The following is an 18172-nucleotide window of genomic DNA, read 5'->3' as shown; positions in this document are numbered from 1 at the left end:
TTCCCATATTCCTTTCCTTTTTACCTCTTATGTTTTTACACCCTGCTAAGTGACTATTGGTCCTTGCACCTCTACTACTTTCATAGTGGTGAGCTAAAACATGCTCACCCAGAAAGGGTCTGAAGCATTCCAAAATCTCTGATTCCATGAAATAAATTAGAATGAAAATATGAGATAATCAAACAGATTACATTTAAAATATATAAATGGCACAATGCTGTTGCAGGAGCTGTTTTGTTCATGGTATTGTTTCCAGCTCTTTATCTGGCTGTTTTATCAGATACCTGGTGCTCACTCCCTGTGAGATTTAAATGCAATACATCTTATTCCCCCCATTGTTTATGCTTTCTCATGCTGAAATTCTCATGCCAGGGCTGTATTAGCTGTTGCATCTTACAGAACAGATGAACTTGTTATAGTAAGTGGTACATTTTGAAATGCGGTAGTTACATAGGACTTCCTGGAAAATACAACTGTATTTTGGGTAAACGTAAAATAACAATGCTAAACATTGCCAAGTAATAACTTTCAGGTTCCTGGAATTAGTTCTGGCAGCCAGTAAGTACCCAAAAGAATTCAGTTCAGCTTTGAGTTCAGAATATGAACAATGCCAAAGATCAGAAGACATTTTTTTTTTTTTTTTGATTAATGGAATTCAGCATTCATGATGGGAACTTTTCAAAAGCAGAGGCCAAGTAGAGTTTTGGAGTTACTTGGTTAAAAAAAACTTGGCTGGAGCACCTCTCCGATGAAGACAGGCTGAGAGAGTTGGGGCTTTTCAGCCTGGAGAAGAGAAAGCTCTGGGGAGACCTTAGAACAGCCTTCCAGTACCTGAAGGGGGCCTACAGGAAAGCAGGAGAGGGGCTTTTTACAAGGGCTAGTACTGACGGGACAACGGGGAATGGTTTTAAACTGAAAGAGCATAGATTTAGGTTAGATATTAGGAAGAAATTCTATACTGTGAGGGTGGTGAGACACTGGAACAAGTTGCCCAGAGAAGTTGTGGCTGCCCCCTCCCTGGCAGTGTTCAAGGCCAGGTTGGATGAGGCTTTGAGCAACGTGGTCTAGAGGAAAGGTGTCCCTGCCTGTGGCAGGGGGGTTGGAACTAGATGATCTTTAAGGTCCCTTCCAACCCAAACCATTCTATGATTCTATGATTCTAAAAAACACAAAACTACTAAATAATCATGTGTTTTTTGTTGTGGTGACACTACTGCTGGAAAAGTCCTTTTCATTTCAGTTGGACTATATGAAGAAGAGGCCTGTTGAGTGAAGCTGTTTGGCTAGCTTAGGCCTGCTCAGACAAGGAACAGCCCTGAGAGGATATTAATTGCTTCTTTCTTTGAATGGAAGGGCCTAGTTTATACACTGAACTATTCTTTCTCCTGTTGGAGAGTTTTCCTGCTAACTCTGTCAGCATCTAGGAATGAAGCTGAATATTTTTGCCATCATTGTTTTTTGCTGGGTAAATGCAGCTCTTATTTTTCCAGTGTCCTTTTGTTAGTGTTCGCGAGAGGGCACGGAGACACTGCACGCAGACCAATATGACCATTAAGCAGATCTCCTTTATTTGCGTATCTGAGGGTACATTTATACTATTCTATTGAGGGTACATTTATACTGTTCTATTTTTGTGCACGCTCCGTGTACATGTCATTTCTATTATGATTGGTTAGTATGCTTTGTTCACACGGCTCTATATTAGTTCTGATTGGCTTATGCTAAAAAGTTATATCTTGCAGGTGCTGCATTCTTTCTTATTTTTCAACTTCCCCATGTCTTATTTTTCTCATAGCCAAGGTCCTCAACTTCTGTATTATGATTGCCTAGTTCATCACCACCCCATTACCACCCCCTGGACATGCCTGGACACAGCTCGTCCAGTACTTGACCGTTGTCCCGTGGGAACCCCACAAATCCCCCTTTTTGTTTTTGAACGAGCTATGTCCTGTCCTGTCCTTTTTGTTTTTGTTTCTTACTTAAACCTGGTTCCCTGCGTCTCGCAGAGCCCGGTCAGAGACTCCCAGCCTTGGTTACCCATAAATCCTGCTCTCTGTTGTTGTGCCAAAAAGGCTGTATTGACCATTCGTTGCACAATTCTCTGTAACTATGCAAACAAACAGGGTAACACAAGTAGGATAATGCCTATTATAAACATTCCCATAAGCAGACTCTATCTACAAAACATGCAGTTTGCTTCAGAACACACTGTTATTCTCTGTTATTCTAGCTGAAAGGAAAATTACTGACAGGAAAGCTGATTCTGTGTAAAGGTAACACAGCGCAGGCCTTTTAGAGCCTACTCTGAGGCCTACTCTTGCTAAATCGTTGCTAAACCATCCGGTATCAATTTCCCCCTTTGAAAGTAGTTAGATTTATTATCTCACTACTTCCATATACTTCTCTCAATGATTGTCTTAACACAACCCATGTTTTGTTGAGCCAACTATTTTCTGCTGCATCCCTAAATGCCCTGCTGTCTTCTGCTACTCTCTGTTGGATCTCCGGATCTAGATTCTACCTCCGCATATGGTTTAATACACTTGATCGGAAACCATCGTACGCCTGTGCCTGTAGAGACAGAAGCATAACCTCGACCCATTAGTAATAGTTCCCCTGGTCCCAACCATTCGTTAGTACCTGGTTCCCTATACCACACTTTGCCTTTGTTTTGCACATAGCTTGCTCCCTGTCGAACTGCCTCCCTATGTATTACAATTGGGTGTCGCTCCTTATCTCCTGCTAAAGTTAAATGGTTAAGTACATAAACAGCTTTTGCAAGTCTCTCAGAAGGTTCAGTCTCCTTTCCCCCTTTTTGTTTTTGCAGAAGCTGTTTCAATGTACTATGAGCACGTTCCACAATTACCTGACCCGTACGCGAATGAGGAATCCCAGTGACATGTGTAATATCCCATAGTTGACAAAATTGACGAAAAATCTGTGAACAATATGCTGGTCCATTATCAGTCTTAAGTTGTTGTGGAACCCCAAGACTTGCAAAGCAAGCAAGTAAATGTTGTTTGACATGACGACCTGTTTCCCCAGTTTGTGCTGTTGCCCATATTACATGTGAAAACGTATCAACAAATACATGAACATATTTGAGTCTTCCAAATTCTGCAATGTGCGTAACATCCATTTGCCACAGTTGCAACGCACTCAACTCTCGAGGATTTACCCCTATTCCAATTCCCATGCCAATTTTCTGACAACTAGGACAAGCACTGACCAATTCACGTGCTTGTGCCATGGTGAGCTGAAATTGTTTCACTAGCATTTTCGCTGATTGATGAAAGAATTGATGGGATAGGCGCGCTTGTTCAAATAAATTTGGTGATATTTGCGTATAGAACACAAGTGTGTCTGCTTTATTATTTCCAATGCTCAAATCTTGATCGAATTGATGACTACGAACGTGAGTGACAAAATAAGGTACCTCTCTGAGGTTTATCGCCTGATGCAACTGTAGCAAAATGGTGTAAAGTCGCATATTCTTCACTGGTCGTATAAAAGCTCTTTCAATTCGATTTACAATGCCTGCTGCCTAAAGAGTGTCTGTTACAATATTTACAGGTAAGTCCTTCCATTTTATAAAGACCTGGTATATTGCAAAAAGTTCAAGTGTCTGCAATGAGTCGTCGGTTTGTCCTGAGAATTTGCAATGTTTCCACTGTCCATCCTCTAGCCAGGTAATAACTGCTGAATGTGATCGCTTCCCTGCATCAGTAAAAACAGTTAGTCCAGTCACAGGTATCTCTGATCTGATAGGTTTTTCTTCCCAATCCTGTTTGCAAATAAACTGTAACTTTTTATCTTTTGGCAAGTGTGTTAACAATTGTCCAGTAAAGTCCTGTAAGGCCGCTTGAAAAATAGTTGACTGATTTGTTAACCACTGTAGATATTCCTTCTTGATAGGTAAATAGATAACATGAGTCTAGTCCAGTAATGTCTATAATTCTTTTACGCACTTTGACAAGCAATTATGCTATTGCTTCCACTCTGGTACAAATTGTTGTTTTAGAATGAAAAGGTGGAAAAACCCATTCAATAATTTTGAGAGTTGGTTTTAACTGAACTATTAATGCTTTCAAATGCTTATTTTCCATTGATGTATTTGCAATAATTGCTGAAAGTGGCTCATTCTCAGTAATTCAAGCCACGTCCTGTGTAGCCACCTTGTGTGCAATTTTGTTTATAGCTGCTTGTTGGTCTGCAGTGAGTGTACGGCTCACAGTGACATCAGGGTTTTGTCCAAGCAATGGCATTAACGGTGCAATATCATAATTTGTAATGCCACAAGTATTACGAACCCACTGCAATTCTCCTAACAATTTCTGAGCATCAGCCAATGTGGATATATCAACTTTCAGGGTGATTTTTTGAGGTCGAATGGTTTGCTTAGTTACCTCCCAACCTAAGTACCTCCAAGGCTCTGATCTTTGTATTTTTTCAGGGGCAATTTTCAGTCCTCGCTGTTCTAGCATTTTTTCTAACAATGGTAACACAAATTCCACCTTTAAATCCTGTCCAGCAATCAGAATATCATCTATATAATGATAAATCAAAAGATTAGGAAACTTTTGATGAAAAGGTTGTAAGGCCCATGCAACATATAATTGACATAATGTAGGAGAATTTTTCATACCCTGAGGTAAGACTATCCACTCATACCTCTTAGCAGGTTCCTGCTTGTTAATACTCGGAACTGTGAATGCAAATTTGGCACAATCTCTGTCATGTAAAAATATCGTGAAAAAACAATCTTTTAGATCAATTACTAAAATTTGCTAGCCTTCTGGAATCATGGTAGGAGTGGGTAGTCCAGGTTGTAATGCTCCCATATCTTCCATAGCATCGTTTATGGCCCGCAAATCATGAAGCAATCGCCATTTGCCTGATTTTTTCAGAATCGTGAAAATTGGAGTATTGTAAGGGCTTGTGGACGGTCTGATATGACCTGCTTCTAGCTGTTCTTGGACTAACAATTCAATCTGTTCCAGCCTGTCTGATCTAAGCGGCCACTGATCCACCCATACCAGTATTTCTGTTTTCCATTGTAAAGGTAGGACAGGCCCTTTTTCAGTCACCGCTCCTAAAAAGGCGTTATCAATCGTGCACCTAATTGTGTTAAGACATCTCGTCCCACAAGCGATACTGGCACTTTCATGACATAGGGTCTAACATTTACACAGGCTCCGTCTGCAAATTGCAGCTGTACCGGTTGTTGACTCATCATTGGCAAAGTACAGCCTCCAACTCCTGCTATCGTTACTGGAGCCGCTTGCACAGGCCAAGCAGACGGCCAGTGTTGCTGTGCAATGATCGTAACATCGGCTCCTGTATCGATTAGCATAGAGATCTGTCTTTCTTCCCCATTCTGATTCCGCAATGTTACTCTTTCACGCGGTTGGTTTCTAGTGATGTCAATAGCAAGATTAACCAATGCTTGTCCCGTCGATCCGAAACAATCCTCCCCCCCGTCTTTGTTTTCTGCGTTCGGAACACAGCCCTTAAAGGGAACTAACTGAGCAATCTTTTGGCCCTTCAGAATAAATACAGGCGGGGATAGGGTGTATACCATAGCACATATTTGACCTGTATAATCTGCATCAGTAACCCCTGGTAGTACAATTATTCCCTGCTTGGAAATAGATGATCGCCCAAGAAGTAACACACTCAAACCATGTCCTAAAGGTCCTTTCATGTTAGTTTCAACTACAGTTACTTGTTTGTCTGTTAAGTATATGTCTAATTTTGTTTCCACATCCACTCCGGCACTTCCTCTTGTGGCTGCGGAGTGGTTGTCCAAGCACCCTGACTTGTTGTCTGCGCGCGTGGGTGCGGCGCGCTCAGCCGGGAGTTTCCCTGTAATCGTTTACACTCTGCTGTATAGTGATTTGATCTTCGGCAGTTAACACACCACTTCCTTGGTCCTTTTCTGCAATCTTTTTTAAAATGCCCTGTCTGTCCGCAGTTGAAACATTTCCTATCTTTGTCCTTTGCTCGCAGCAGAGGTTTCACTGCTGCTCCGACTGCAGCTGCCATAACTTGAGCCTGTTGCATTCCTAACATTCTTTCTACTGCTTCCAGCATAGCCGCCACCCCCGCACCTCTCGGTAAATGTGCCAATGCTTTTCTAGTTGTCTCATTAGCATTATCAAAAGCAAGAACATCCAGTAACTTGTCTCTAGTACTTTCATCTAAATCAGGCGCGCTTCGCAAAACTGCATACAGACGATCTATAAATTTACCATATGGTTCTCCTATCCGTTGAAAAACTCTGGTATACGCTTGTTGAACACCTTCACTAGGAACTGATATTAATGCTTGAAATGCACTGTCTTGAGCTGCTGCTAATGCCTCAACGTGAAACTGCGCTTGCCACTGTACAGTTGAAAAAGGACCCTCTCACTAACAGCGTTTGTGTCGTGATGTTAAAGAGAGGATCATCCGGACCCCTAGGTGTGGTAGCTATTCTATGACAAGCGCTATTCCAGGCATTAAGAAAATGTAGAACTTGAGAAGGAGACAGCAGCACGGACGTTAGTTGTCGAATGTCATTTGCCGTGAAAAGGTTAGTTGCAAAAATATGTTTAAGCAAGGCTTGTGTATACTGAGAGCCCAAGCCATTTGTCTGTATAGACTGGCGTGTTTCTTTTATAATTTTCCAGTCTAATGGTTGCCAAAGATTTTTTCCCTCAGGACCCGCACCCACAATCACAGGATGTGCTTGCGGAATTATAACTCCTTCTAATAACGCATCTCGAATGCTCCCTTTCCATTTCACTCCTCCCCGCCCCTCCCTGTATACGCAGGCGGACGCTGACTCTCTCCGCCACCTGCCACATTACCAGATGGACGCAAACCTCCCCCCCCCCCCCGATCTAAAGGTGGAGTAGGAATTTGCAAAGGAGGTTGAGGTGGCCCTAATACTTGTCCCGAACACAGAGCGGGGTTTTGGGGAGACATAGTCACGTGTCCCGAGGCGTTGGCTGTACGATGCTGCTGCAATTCCGTCTTTAATTCTTCTGTCATGTCAAGTTCGTGTCCATTTCGTGATGGTAACAGTCCTTTAAGTCCTTGTGGCTCTGGTACTGCTGACTCCGTAACTGGAGACTTTAACGGTGGTTGTTTAGCGCCGGAATGTAAACTTTGTTCAACAGACTCAGGAAACAGCGAATCTGGTAAAGGTGGATACGAAACAGTTTTACCCTCCTTCTTGTCCTCCTTCTCAGCCTCATCCGTAGAGAGATCAATGAGAGGAGGAGGGGGTTTTGGCCAATTCTCCTGTTCAGCGTCTGAATCAATTAGTCCAAACCGAGTTCGTGTTTTAGGGCGCACTGCCGGTTCTGATGGATCTGTAGGGCGCACTACCGTTTTTGATGGATCTCTATCTATTTTACTCGCTCCCCGCTCCTCAGCTTTTTTCAGAGCCGTCCGTACCGACGGCGATAAAGGAGCTGCCACCGTGTTACGACCTGGTCGCAACTAGTTCATAAATCCCTTGGAGTAAATTAAGGTGAAACGACACCAAATAACTGGTATGAAATTAAGAACAATTTATTAATACAGGGAAAGTTGCATGGTTGTAAGTGTCTTGGGTTTCTAAAGGCATTGAGAAAAGAGAGAAAAGGGAAAAGGAAAGAGAAAGAGGATAGAGACTATGAGAGAGAGGAAAAGAGAGATCACCACCCTTGGATCCAGCGATGTAAGTTGTCTGTAGAGTTGGTAAGTTCCTTGCAGAGTTGCTCCTCCGGTAAATCGCTTGCAGGATCGGTCCTCAGGTGGCGGGCGGGAGCGTGCACCAGCATCCCAAGTGAGAAGGTCTAAATACTTTAGGTCATTTGCATGCGAGATAGGAGAGGGTGGTAACATCCCTCTTGTCTCCCCCGCTCTGCTCGCTTCCCATGCTAATTGGGACGCCTGCGCTTTGTAGTCTTAGATTGTTCTCGAAAGGAGTCGGTGGTCCCCCAAGGGGTGCCTGGTGGTCATGATCCCCTAGTTGTGGTGTCCGCTGTATGACCCCACTTCTGCACAAGCGTGGCTGAGGCCTTGCAAAGTTGTTGCACATGTAGGCTGGCCCCAGGGAAAAGATACCGTCCCGCCTCTGCAGGACTTATCTCTTCCTCCAGCCAGAGTTGTAAATCACAACAATTAAGGCACAGCAGGGGTATTGTTCTGTTCCCAAGACCCTTATCTCTTGCCAGACTGGCAGGCCTCTGTAGTATGCATACTCTCCTCCAGCCAGAGTTGTCAAACAAGTTCTTTAAGGCATACAAACTCTGTCCGTCACACACCGGTACAGCCACCGGGGCCGTGGGAGGTGTTGGTCCCGCAAACAGTGAGGGGGTAGTAGACGTCTGTGGTCCTAAAGCCATAAAAGCTGTATGTGTGACTTCTCTCTCTGCTTTTATTCCTTTTAACGCTTCGCTAACCAGCTTCCATGTAGCAGGCAATTTAAAGGCTTCCTTATCACCGCTTGACACCGCATTCCAGAGAGAGTCACCAATCTTCTCCCATAAAGGCACTTCAAAGACATCATTAAAGGTTGTAAAATGTCCTTTATCTTTTGCCCAAAACAGTAACTGCTTTAACACAGCTTCGTCATATTTAATTCCTCTCTCAGAGAGTATATGTTGGAGGAGTTTCACCACTGCCACTTCTGTCTTGGTCAGGGTAGACCCCCTTCCTCCCCCAGCTGCCTGGGAAGCCCTACCCAGGTTTTCCTTTGCTAGCAAAACTCGGGCTTACGGCATCCGTTCCTGCCTGTGCGAAATCCAGTGCCGGGGCAGCACTCTACAGCTGGCTTCCTCTCACCCTTTCCTTTCGTGCCGTTGTCCGCTGCTTCTCCGCAGTCTCCGGCCAAAGGCCCCTGGTCCGGGGGAAAGTCCCTGTTCGGGCGCCACTTGTTGAGAGGGCACGGAGTAAATGCACGCAGACCAATATGATCGTTAAGCAGATCTCGTTTATTTACGTATCTGAGGGTACATTTATACTATTCTATTGAGGGTACATTTATACTATTCTATTTTTGTACACACTCTGTGTACATGTCATTTCTATTATGATTGGTTAGTATGCTTTGTTCACACGCCTCTATATTAGTTCTGATTGGCTTATGCTAAAAAGTTATATCTTGCAGGTGCTGCATTCTTTCTTATTTTTCAGCTTCCCCATATCTTATTTTTCTCATAGCCAAGGTCCTCAACTTCCCCCATATCTTGTTGGTCTCATAGCTAAGGCCCTTGTTCTGTATTATGATTGGCTAGTTCATCACCACCCCATTACCTCCCCCTGGACATGCCTGGACATAGCTCGTTCAGTACCTCGTTCCCACCATTGTCCCGTGGGAACCCCACAGGATGCCATCCAGAAGGACCTTGACAGGCTTGAGAGCTGGGCCCCTGCGAACCACATGAAGTTCAACAAGGCCAAATGCAAGGTCCTGCATGTGGGTTGGGGCAATCCCAAGCATAAATACAGGCTGGGCAGAGAATGGATTGAGAGCAGCCCTAAGGAGAAGGACTTGGGGGTGGTGGTTACAAGAAGCTCAACATGAGTCGGCAATGTGTGCTTGCTGCCCAGAAGGCCAACTGTGTCCTGGGCTGCATCAAAAGAAGTGTGGCCAGCAAGTCAAGGGAGGTGATTCTGACCTTCTACTCCGCTCTCGTGAGACCCCACCTAGAGTACTGCATTCAGCTCTGGGGCCCCCAACATAAGAAGGACATGGAGCTGTTGAAGCAAGTCCAGAGGACAGCCACAAAGATGATCAGAGGGCTGGAGCACCTCTCCTGTGAAGACAGGCTGAGAGAGTTGGGTCTGTTCAGCCTGGAGAAGAGAAGGCTCTGGGGAGACCTTCTAGCAGCCTTCCAGTACCTGAAGGGGGCCTACAGGAAAGCAGGAGAGGGGCTTTTTACAAGGGCAAGTAGTGACAGGATGAGGGATAATGGTTTTAAACTGAAAGAGCGTAGATTTAGATTAGATATTAGGAAGAAATTCTATACCGTGAGGGTGGTGAGACACTGGATCAGGTTGCCCAGAGATGTTGTGGCTGCTCCCTCCCTGGCAGTGTTTAAGGCCTGGTTGGATGGGGCTTTGAGCAACGTGGTCTAGAGGAAAGGTGTCCCTGCCTGTGGCGGGGGGGTTGGAACTAGATGATCTTTAATGTCTTTTCCAACCCTAACCATTCTGTGATTCTATGAATTATATGCTAGTTTAGTGCAAGAGAAAAAAAGGAGGAGCTAGAGCTTCTGATTAAGCAAAATTATATAGAAAAAATAACCATAAGCTTGTTAGTTTTAAAGAATACACTTACAGTAAATTTTTATGCAAAAACAAGAAACCAAAGGAACTCATGAAAACCGTTGTTTTGCAAAATTTTTTTTACTGGGGCAAGCTGCATTTCATCATTTTTTCTGGAAACAGTCAATAGCTTGGTCTCAGAAGGAGTTTTACAAACCTTCATATAATGGGATGTATGTTCTCAATGCTCATATTTACAGCTGTTTGCTTAATTGCTCAAGTCAATCATCAGTGCTATGTGTGACTGTTAATTCCCACCTGTTGTCATATTCTCAGTGTTAGTAACCTCATAGCAAGTTTGTCCTCCTCAGCTTTGACCTGCAGCCCCCTTACTTGCAGGCTGACTAACATGAAAGCAATACTGAAGTTTTTTTTAGAATGAATGGAAGATGATGGTATGTTGCAGAAATTGTGTTTTGGAGTCAAATTTTAAGCAATCATATAGTTGCAAGGTATCAGTAATGCAGCATGTGAGAAAGAGGAAACTTGGTAAATTACAGTCATCTATTTATTCTTCCTGCTGAATTTGATATAGCAATGACAACTTAAAAAAAATAGTAAGGTTTCATTTGTTGTGTAGAAATTTCTAGCCACGTAATGGTACAGCTTGTGGTGCAGAGTCCCCCTCATCTCCTCATCACTGTTGTGGTGTCTCTGTTTAGCCCACATCCAGGGCTAAACAATAACCAGTTGTTCTATTACCCAATGTCCCCTCCCCAGCTGAGAAAGGTAATTGGGAGAAGGAGGGAGACTAGTGGGTTGAAGTTTAAACAGATTTAATAAAATGAGAAAACCAATATTGATACTAATACAAATGACACAAAGTTATACTTAGCCCATAGAGTTGTGGCAAGTCCCTCCAGGGATCACAACCAAGGAGGAGAGAGCCCCAGCCATCCCCAGCAAGCTTTCTAATTTATAGTGAACATGATGTTTATGTTACAGAATACACCTGTGGGCCAGCCTGGGTCAGCTGCCTTGGCTTTCACTGCTGGTGGCCTTGATCACCATACCATGGCTGGCCACGAACTAAACCAAAACGTAACAGAAAATTGATTCTATAATTTTATCTGCACGAAACCAGGACATGTGGATATATTCGGCATTCTGTGCATTATGACAAATGATCTAGAATTAAAGAATAAAACAAGCAAAGGGTATTGCATTACCTACTTCAAACTTTTTTAGTTAATAAGCTTACTAATTTGACTTAAAAGAAATTAAGTATGTGTTTATATGTGTCTCTGAATACAAAGTTTTCATGAATTAAGTCCTGAGAGTTAACGGGATATCATTGACGTCTGCTAACAAAATAAACTTAAAAATTCCAACAACTGTATGAAACTGTGGCATAGCATAAAGCTGCATTAGAGGTTAAGATAAAAGCTCTGAAACAGGTAACAAAAGCTATTTACATATACTCAGGTCTATATGCAAAATCGCAATAGGTAGTTTTATTAGCCCTGAAACATACCTTTCTATAAAATTTTCTTGAACTCATCTGCAAATATAAATTATCTGGTACTAGCAGTTTAGGGTAAGTGTTACAATTCATCACTAGCCTGTAAGCTCTTGATCTGATGTGGAAATACTTCTGACATAACTTATCCATTTGCTCCCTACTGAAGAATGTGCTGATCTTAATTGATGGGTTTTAGCAGGTGTTTTGTATTTTCCAACTTTGTGGATAAATATAGAGTAAGTATTCAATATTGACACTTCTAATTTAATGATCACTAGAATCATGTTTTGAAGGAAGTAACCTCTAAGAAAATGAGAAGTGGCTTAATGAGCGTAATATTTTTATAACTTTGTCAACTGCAACAAATTTAGTAATATTTATTTCCATAACAGAGCTAGAAGTTTGTGTAGAGCTTGTCTTACATCGGTTTTCTACTAAAGTAACAATCTTAGAAGTGTACTGCTAACAGCATCTAGTTACTTCTTTGATAACAGAGCATTTCAAAGTGCAGATGTACTTGTCACGTTATTTCAAACTTCAGCACTGCTACTAATCCATATTTATATAAATGAATTTTTAAAAGATCCAAGGTCAAGAGGTGCTCAGTATTTTGAAAGCAAAATGCCTTACCTGCCTCTAATATTATAATCAGGTGTCTAATTTGAGACACTAAAGCTTGAAAAATATAACTAATATTCTAAATAACTGTTCATAGACAAGCCCATTGTTACTGAGTGTATTTGTATTGCTCATTTCTGAAGTTATACTTGAAAAATCTGAATATGCAGTATGTTAATAATTTGTACTGCTTATGCTCTGTACCTTTCTAAAATACAGTATTTGCTATTAAATATACTACTGATGAAGCAGTAATGACATACAAGGTAGGTAGACCTTGTATTTGGTGTGCCTATGATGATTTTTTTCAGGATCTAGGTGAAATTACATTTATATACTTGTTTCAAACTGCATACACTTTTAAGATTTAGGCACTGATGCTGTTGACAGATCAGAAAAGAGCTGTCAAAAGACATGGAATCATTAGAATCCTAAGTCCTCTGTTATATGTGCACACTTCGCATATGGCGTACAGCTTTTTAAACAAGGTAGTGTTGGTACATAGGTGCTTCTCAGCGTTGGACAGAGAGAGAGCAGGATTTGCAATGGCAAGCTCTGTCTTATGTTTGTAAGTAATAGATGTCATCATGTGCAATTATGTGTGACTACTGAAAAAAATCCCGCTATGCAAGAATCCTTCATCACGTTGTACAGTCTGCCCTTAAAAGAGGTATTTCCAAGAGCAGCAGTAATTCAGTGAATTTGATTGGTTGATTTTAAGTCCTTGGTTGGATTTTTTTTATTTTTAGATTTTATGTAACACCAAACTTTTGACAATTCCAGGTTATAGCTTCATGCATTAAGGTTTTTAGAAGCAATTTTCAAAGCCAGTATTGAAATCAATGGGAGTTTTTGTTGTGCCCTGACTACCATTTTCTAAAAGTTATTACTCTTAGCAGCCTGTAATACATGGAGGTGGTTTGAGGAATAGATGTATAAAGATACTGAAGAATGTAAATCCGTTTCCCAAGAAAGCTTACATCTGCCCACATGTCATCAGAAACTCGGACAGATTTATCTCCTAACAATATATAGGCTTTACAGTCTTCAGAAGATTTCTTTCTGAAGAAGGTAGGACCACTTCTTTAGTTGATAATTACAGAATGAAAATTATGTTCTGAGGAATTAGTATTATCAGTTAGGACTAGGTCATCAGGTGGTGTTAATCAATATTGCCCTGCTGATTTCAGTTATTTTTATGTGACACTGGAGATCTGGCCATTAGAAGATGCTAGGGGATGAGCTTAAGTAAAAAGTTTACTGTACCAGAAAAGAACTGCAGAACTAATAGAATACTATTTGTATTAGGAATATGGTAACATGCAAATGTTTTGAAGGACCTAGTTCCAACATTGCTTCTTAGCTTCCTTCACCTCAATGGAACAGTTTGTTAAATTGTGAAAATGCAATTGTGTCAAGATACTTATTTGGGGCATACCAGCTACAGGCTAATTCACTGAAGTTGTTGTGGACGTGATTTGTTTCAGTCAGATCATACTGGTCATTGAAATCACACTTAAGTTCTGAATTGCATTCTGTCACCTGCATCCAGTACTGCCCATGGAGAATGCTGCCTCTGTGTGATTACATATATATGTATTTGTATAACTGAGATAAAAAACTATGCTGAACAAAGGCCCAATGAGATGTTTTTCTCAAGCCTAGAAAAAAGCACAAAGCTACTGCAAAATTAAACAAGGTTTAAAAATGAGACATAAAGGAAAAATGGAAAGTTTGCTACTTTTTTTCCAAAGTTTCTAAATGAAATTTCCCATTTCTAAATGAAATGAAAATACAAAATTTCAAAACATTGGTAATACCAAAAACCAAAATACCAAAAACTCATTTAACACGGGCTAAAGTTCATTTGTAAATCATATTTAAATACTGTATTGTAAAAAAAATGCAGTGACTAACCTGGATAAATTACGCCTTAATTGTCTGACATGACTTCCTTTAAGAGTGTGAGGTGTTGGTAGCATGATGACGAACACTAATGAAAGGTAATAGGTGTTAGAAAGCACACTCTTATTCAGAAGTGCTACTCTAGCTGTCGATGCATTTTAAAGTATGATGACGTGGTTTTTGGATGTACCAAGAACTTTTTTTTCTTGCAGCATTATGTGCATTTAATGTTTTTAAGAAATTTGTCTAGTGAATGTCCAAGTTGGGTAAAATGCTATGTGTTATCACACTGGTATTTTTTTCTCATGTTAAGTTGAAATGGGCTGGCATGTTCCATTTTCAGCTTTCCCTTCATGCACACATTTTTCTGAGTTAATGTTTCATATTTATTTTCATTTTTCCATTAATTTTTTCCTCTTCAGGTGCAATCTAGCTCCTGTGGTGGAGTTTGCTGCCGATGTGGGAACTAAATCTGATTTTATTACCATGAACCCTTCAGTTGTACAAAGAGCATTTGGAGGCTTTCGGAATGAGAGTGACAGAGAAAAATTTGTGCATAGACTATCCATGCTGAATGACAGTGTCCTTTGGATCCCTGCTTTCATGGTCAAAGGCGGAGAGAAGCATGTGGAGTGGGTTAATGCATTAATCCTTAAGAATAAATTGAAAGTGCAAACAGCCTATCCATCACTGAGACTTATTCATGCTGTCAGAGGGTAAGTGTCTGGAAAAGACTGGTCTGTCCTTGGCACAATGAAGCTCATAACTAGAATTCCTAGCAGGCAGAAAAAACTCAAGTAAAATGTTAAAAGGAGTTATGATTTTTCCATTATTGTTGTAATGGATTGCATTTATGATAAAGTAAGGTTGGTAATAAATGTCATCCACTCATTTAGCCTGCAAACAACTGAAATGCATTAGCAGAATAACTTTTCATTTCCACTTTTATGTACAAAAATTTTTTGTGATCATTAGAGTGATAAATGAATGAATAAATAGCCTGAACTCGAAAGGTGTCTGTGAGTCAACAAATCAGAGGACAATGAAAGTGCTACATGTCTTCTTTTGGGCAAGACTATGGAGACAAAAAATATAATTTAAATAGCATAGCAGGTAGGGTAACAATGATGTAAATAATGAAGTCTGGCAGATCGGAAAATAATGAGCTCCTTCCTAAAATTTCTAGGATTTTATAGCAATCTATGTCCTTTTGAATTTGGCCAGATGCTTGGGCAATTCAAAAACATTGATCAGAATCATTGAAAACATCAGTGTAACCAGTTGTTAAAAAAAATGCATCCATGCTTCGTGCAGAGACCTTTTTTTTCAACCTCATAACTAAACAAGACTGTCAGATGAAGTCTCCGATGTCTTTGTCACTACAAGTAAGAGTATAGAGGGCTATCCATGAAAAGCATTAGGAAGATGACGGTAGTGCAGTATCTGTTGGTGCAGTGAGTTATGACAGTAAGATAATACTCAGCTTGAGTTCCTTGAACTATGCTGTCTGTTTGTGGGGTTTTGGGAGATGCCTTAGAGTCATAGTATTGGCTTGTACACCAGTTACTGATAATGTATCTGCCTAAAAAGTTGTTTCTGTTACAGCAGCAGAGATAAGATCAGAGGGGATGTTTGAACTGTTATCCCAGTCTAGTATAAGAGTATGAGAATAAAGCTTAGAAATATGTTGTTCTTCAGGATATTAGGACTTTTGAATATGCTTTTCTTCTTCTGCCATGTCTCAAATAGGTTAACTGCTGTGTTCTTCATATGGTACACTTCTGGAACTGGAAAAAAATAATGTTTCCTTTGGAATTTGGAAATCTTTTGGAAATCCATTGATTTTTTACTGAGTTGCTTACTTTCCATAGTTGTTTGGATAGTTGTTTTATTATACAGTTACACTTTAGCTATTTATGGGCCTTGATTGGGTTGAATTTTCAAGTATTCAAAGTGACTATAACCCATGGTGTAGTGGTTTTTGTGTGTGTGTATAAATCTGAATAAATAAGATTACTTCCAGTTTACAAACAGCTGTTCTTATTTCCATCTGCTAGATCTGGGCAAAATCATCAAATGTGAATGATAATTCAGAATGTGCAGTCTTTCAGTTGATCAGCTTGACAGTCCTCTAGGGGGCTTTCTCTTAAAAAAAAGAGTTAGCACCTACATTTTGTCTCTCTGAAAGAAAGGCAACAAAAGCTCTGCCATCAGAATTGGTATTGACAATTTAGACTATACTGTATTTCAGATTATACCTAGCAGTGTCATCTGATATAATGCACAAATTTGTCAGGTTGTTGAAACTGTACTCTAAACCTTAGGTCCTCCACTTCAAACCTTGTTGTTTAATCACCTTGCTTTGGAGGTAACCAATGTATTCTTTATTTTACTTTTTTGTACTTTGAGTAGGAACAAAACAAGAAGTCAAATTTATCTTTGGTCTAACTCTTAACTTTACAAAGTGAGGTGCATGAGGTGAATATGTCTTCGTGAGTCAAGTTTGGAAGTGATACAGCTAGCAGTAATACACTTGGAACAAATATTCTTTAGATTTCTTAGAAGGTGGTCTGAAAACACCAGCCCATAATAATGAGGTTTGTATTACAGCAAAGCTAAACCTAGGGAAAGAGTATTGTCTCTTTACAGGTTGAATTATATCTCTTTAAGATCTGTTAGGTTTATATGCCAAATGGAATACCATGGTAGTATCAGAAATTAATAAGCAAAAACTGTTCTTAAATTAAAATGTGCCTGAGCTAAAAAATATTTTGTACAAGGGAGTAATGTAACTTGAAAGATAAAGTAAAATTTAAAGCTGCATAATCTGATTATCAAATCAGTCCATTTTGAGCAGTAAGACTTGTGAAAGTTTAAGCAAGTTACTAACTTCAGTTTGAAACTAATGCACAGCTAAGTCTGCTGCCATTTAAAACTGTGTGTGCAACTTACATACTTAGTTTTAAGGACAATCTTCATAATACTGTATTCTATCTATTGTGCTCATGTTTATTTCAAATTCAATGTAAACTGGTGATTTATGAGCCTCTGAAGAGATAGTTCCTAAAATGAACTCCTGTAAAACACTCATTGTTTTGTGAATCTGAACTGTTTTGTGTATTTGTTTTGATATGTTTGATATATTTGTTTGTATATTTGATGTTTTTGCAAGCTCTCTGCTTGCAAGTTTAAGTCTTTGTGACCATGTTAACAGTGAGAACCTAGTGGAGGCCTGTGGTGCTGCAAAACAGAAAGGGTAAAATAAACATAATGTGAAGATTGCTGTTAGTTGAATGAGAACTGAGAACAGGAAATCTGCCCACAAAACCTGCTTGTTAAAACACGCAGTAAGACCTGTGCAGAGCATCTAATCTCCTTCATAGGGTGCCTGAGCATATGTGCAAGACTGTGAGAATGCAAGGTTTATGCAATGTCTCTCAGCCTCTTAAGCCATTAAGAGGGAGATGGAGTTTGATTTATTGATGAAAGCATAAGGAAAGCTGAACTGCAAGAAGTGTTTTTTTGTAAACTGTCTTACTTTACACAAGGAAACTACTTGCATCTGCAGCCTTTGTTTTGTAGACTGTGAGCATTCTCGAACAGTTGTATCTTTGTACTCAAATGTAGCTGAATGATTTTCATTAAAGGCTACAAAAGTGTAGAGCAGACACATGGGAATGTAGCATTTGCACGCTATCCTGTATTAATACTTGTAACATCCCCAAACTCCTCTTAACCTCCATACAAGTAAGTATTCACTTATTTTCCAATTTCTTGCCTTGATAATTCCAAAGCATTCTGGCTTTACTCTTTATTTGATTATGCATATTTTGCATTAAATAATAATTTGTATGAAGGTAGTTAGAGTTGCTTTAAATTAGACTT

General features: G+C 40.3%; 1 protein-coding gene across 1 annotated transcript in view; it reads left to right on the top strand.

The window, feature by feature from the left end:
- The window catches only part of ST8SIA4 (ST8 alpha-N-acetyl-neuraminide alpha-2,8-sialyltransferase 4), a 61691-nt gene that overhangs the window by 18702 nt on the left and 24817 nt on the right, over positions 1-18172 (top strand). Inside the window, exon 4 of the mRNA XM_068423025.1 lies at positions 14710-15003. Within this exon, the coding sequence (XP_068279126.1) occupies positions 14710-15003 (294 nt within the window). The remainder of the gene's footprint in view (positions 1-14709; positions 15004-18172) is intronic.

Source organism: Nyctibius grandis, chromosome Z (genome assembly GCF_013368605.1).
Source record: "Nyctibius grandis isolate bNycGra1 chromosome Z, bNycGra1.pri, whole genome shotgun sequence".
In the NCBI taxonomy this organism is placed as follows: domain Eukaryota; kingdom Metazoa; phylum Chordata; class Aves; order Nyctibiiformes; family Nyctibiidae; genus Nyctibius; species Nyctibius grandis.
Note: the sequence above shows the minus strand (reverse complement) of the source record. Positions and strands in the feature narration are given on the sequence as shown.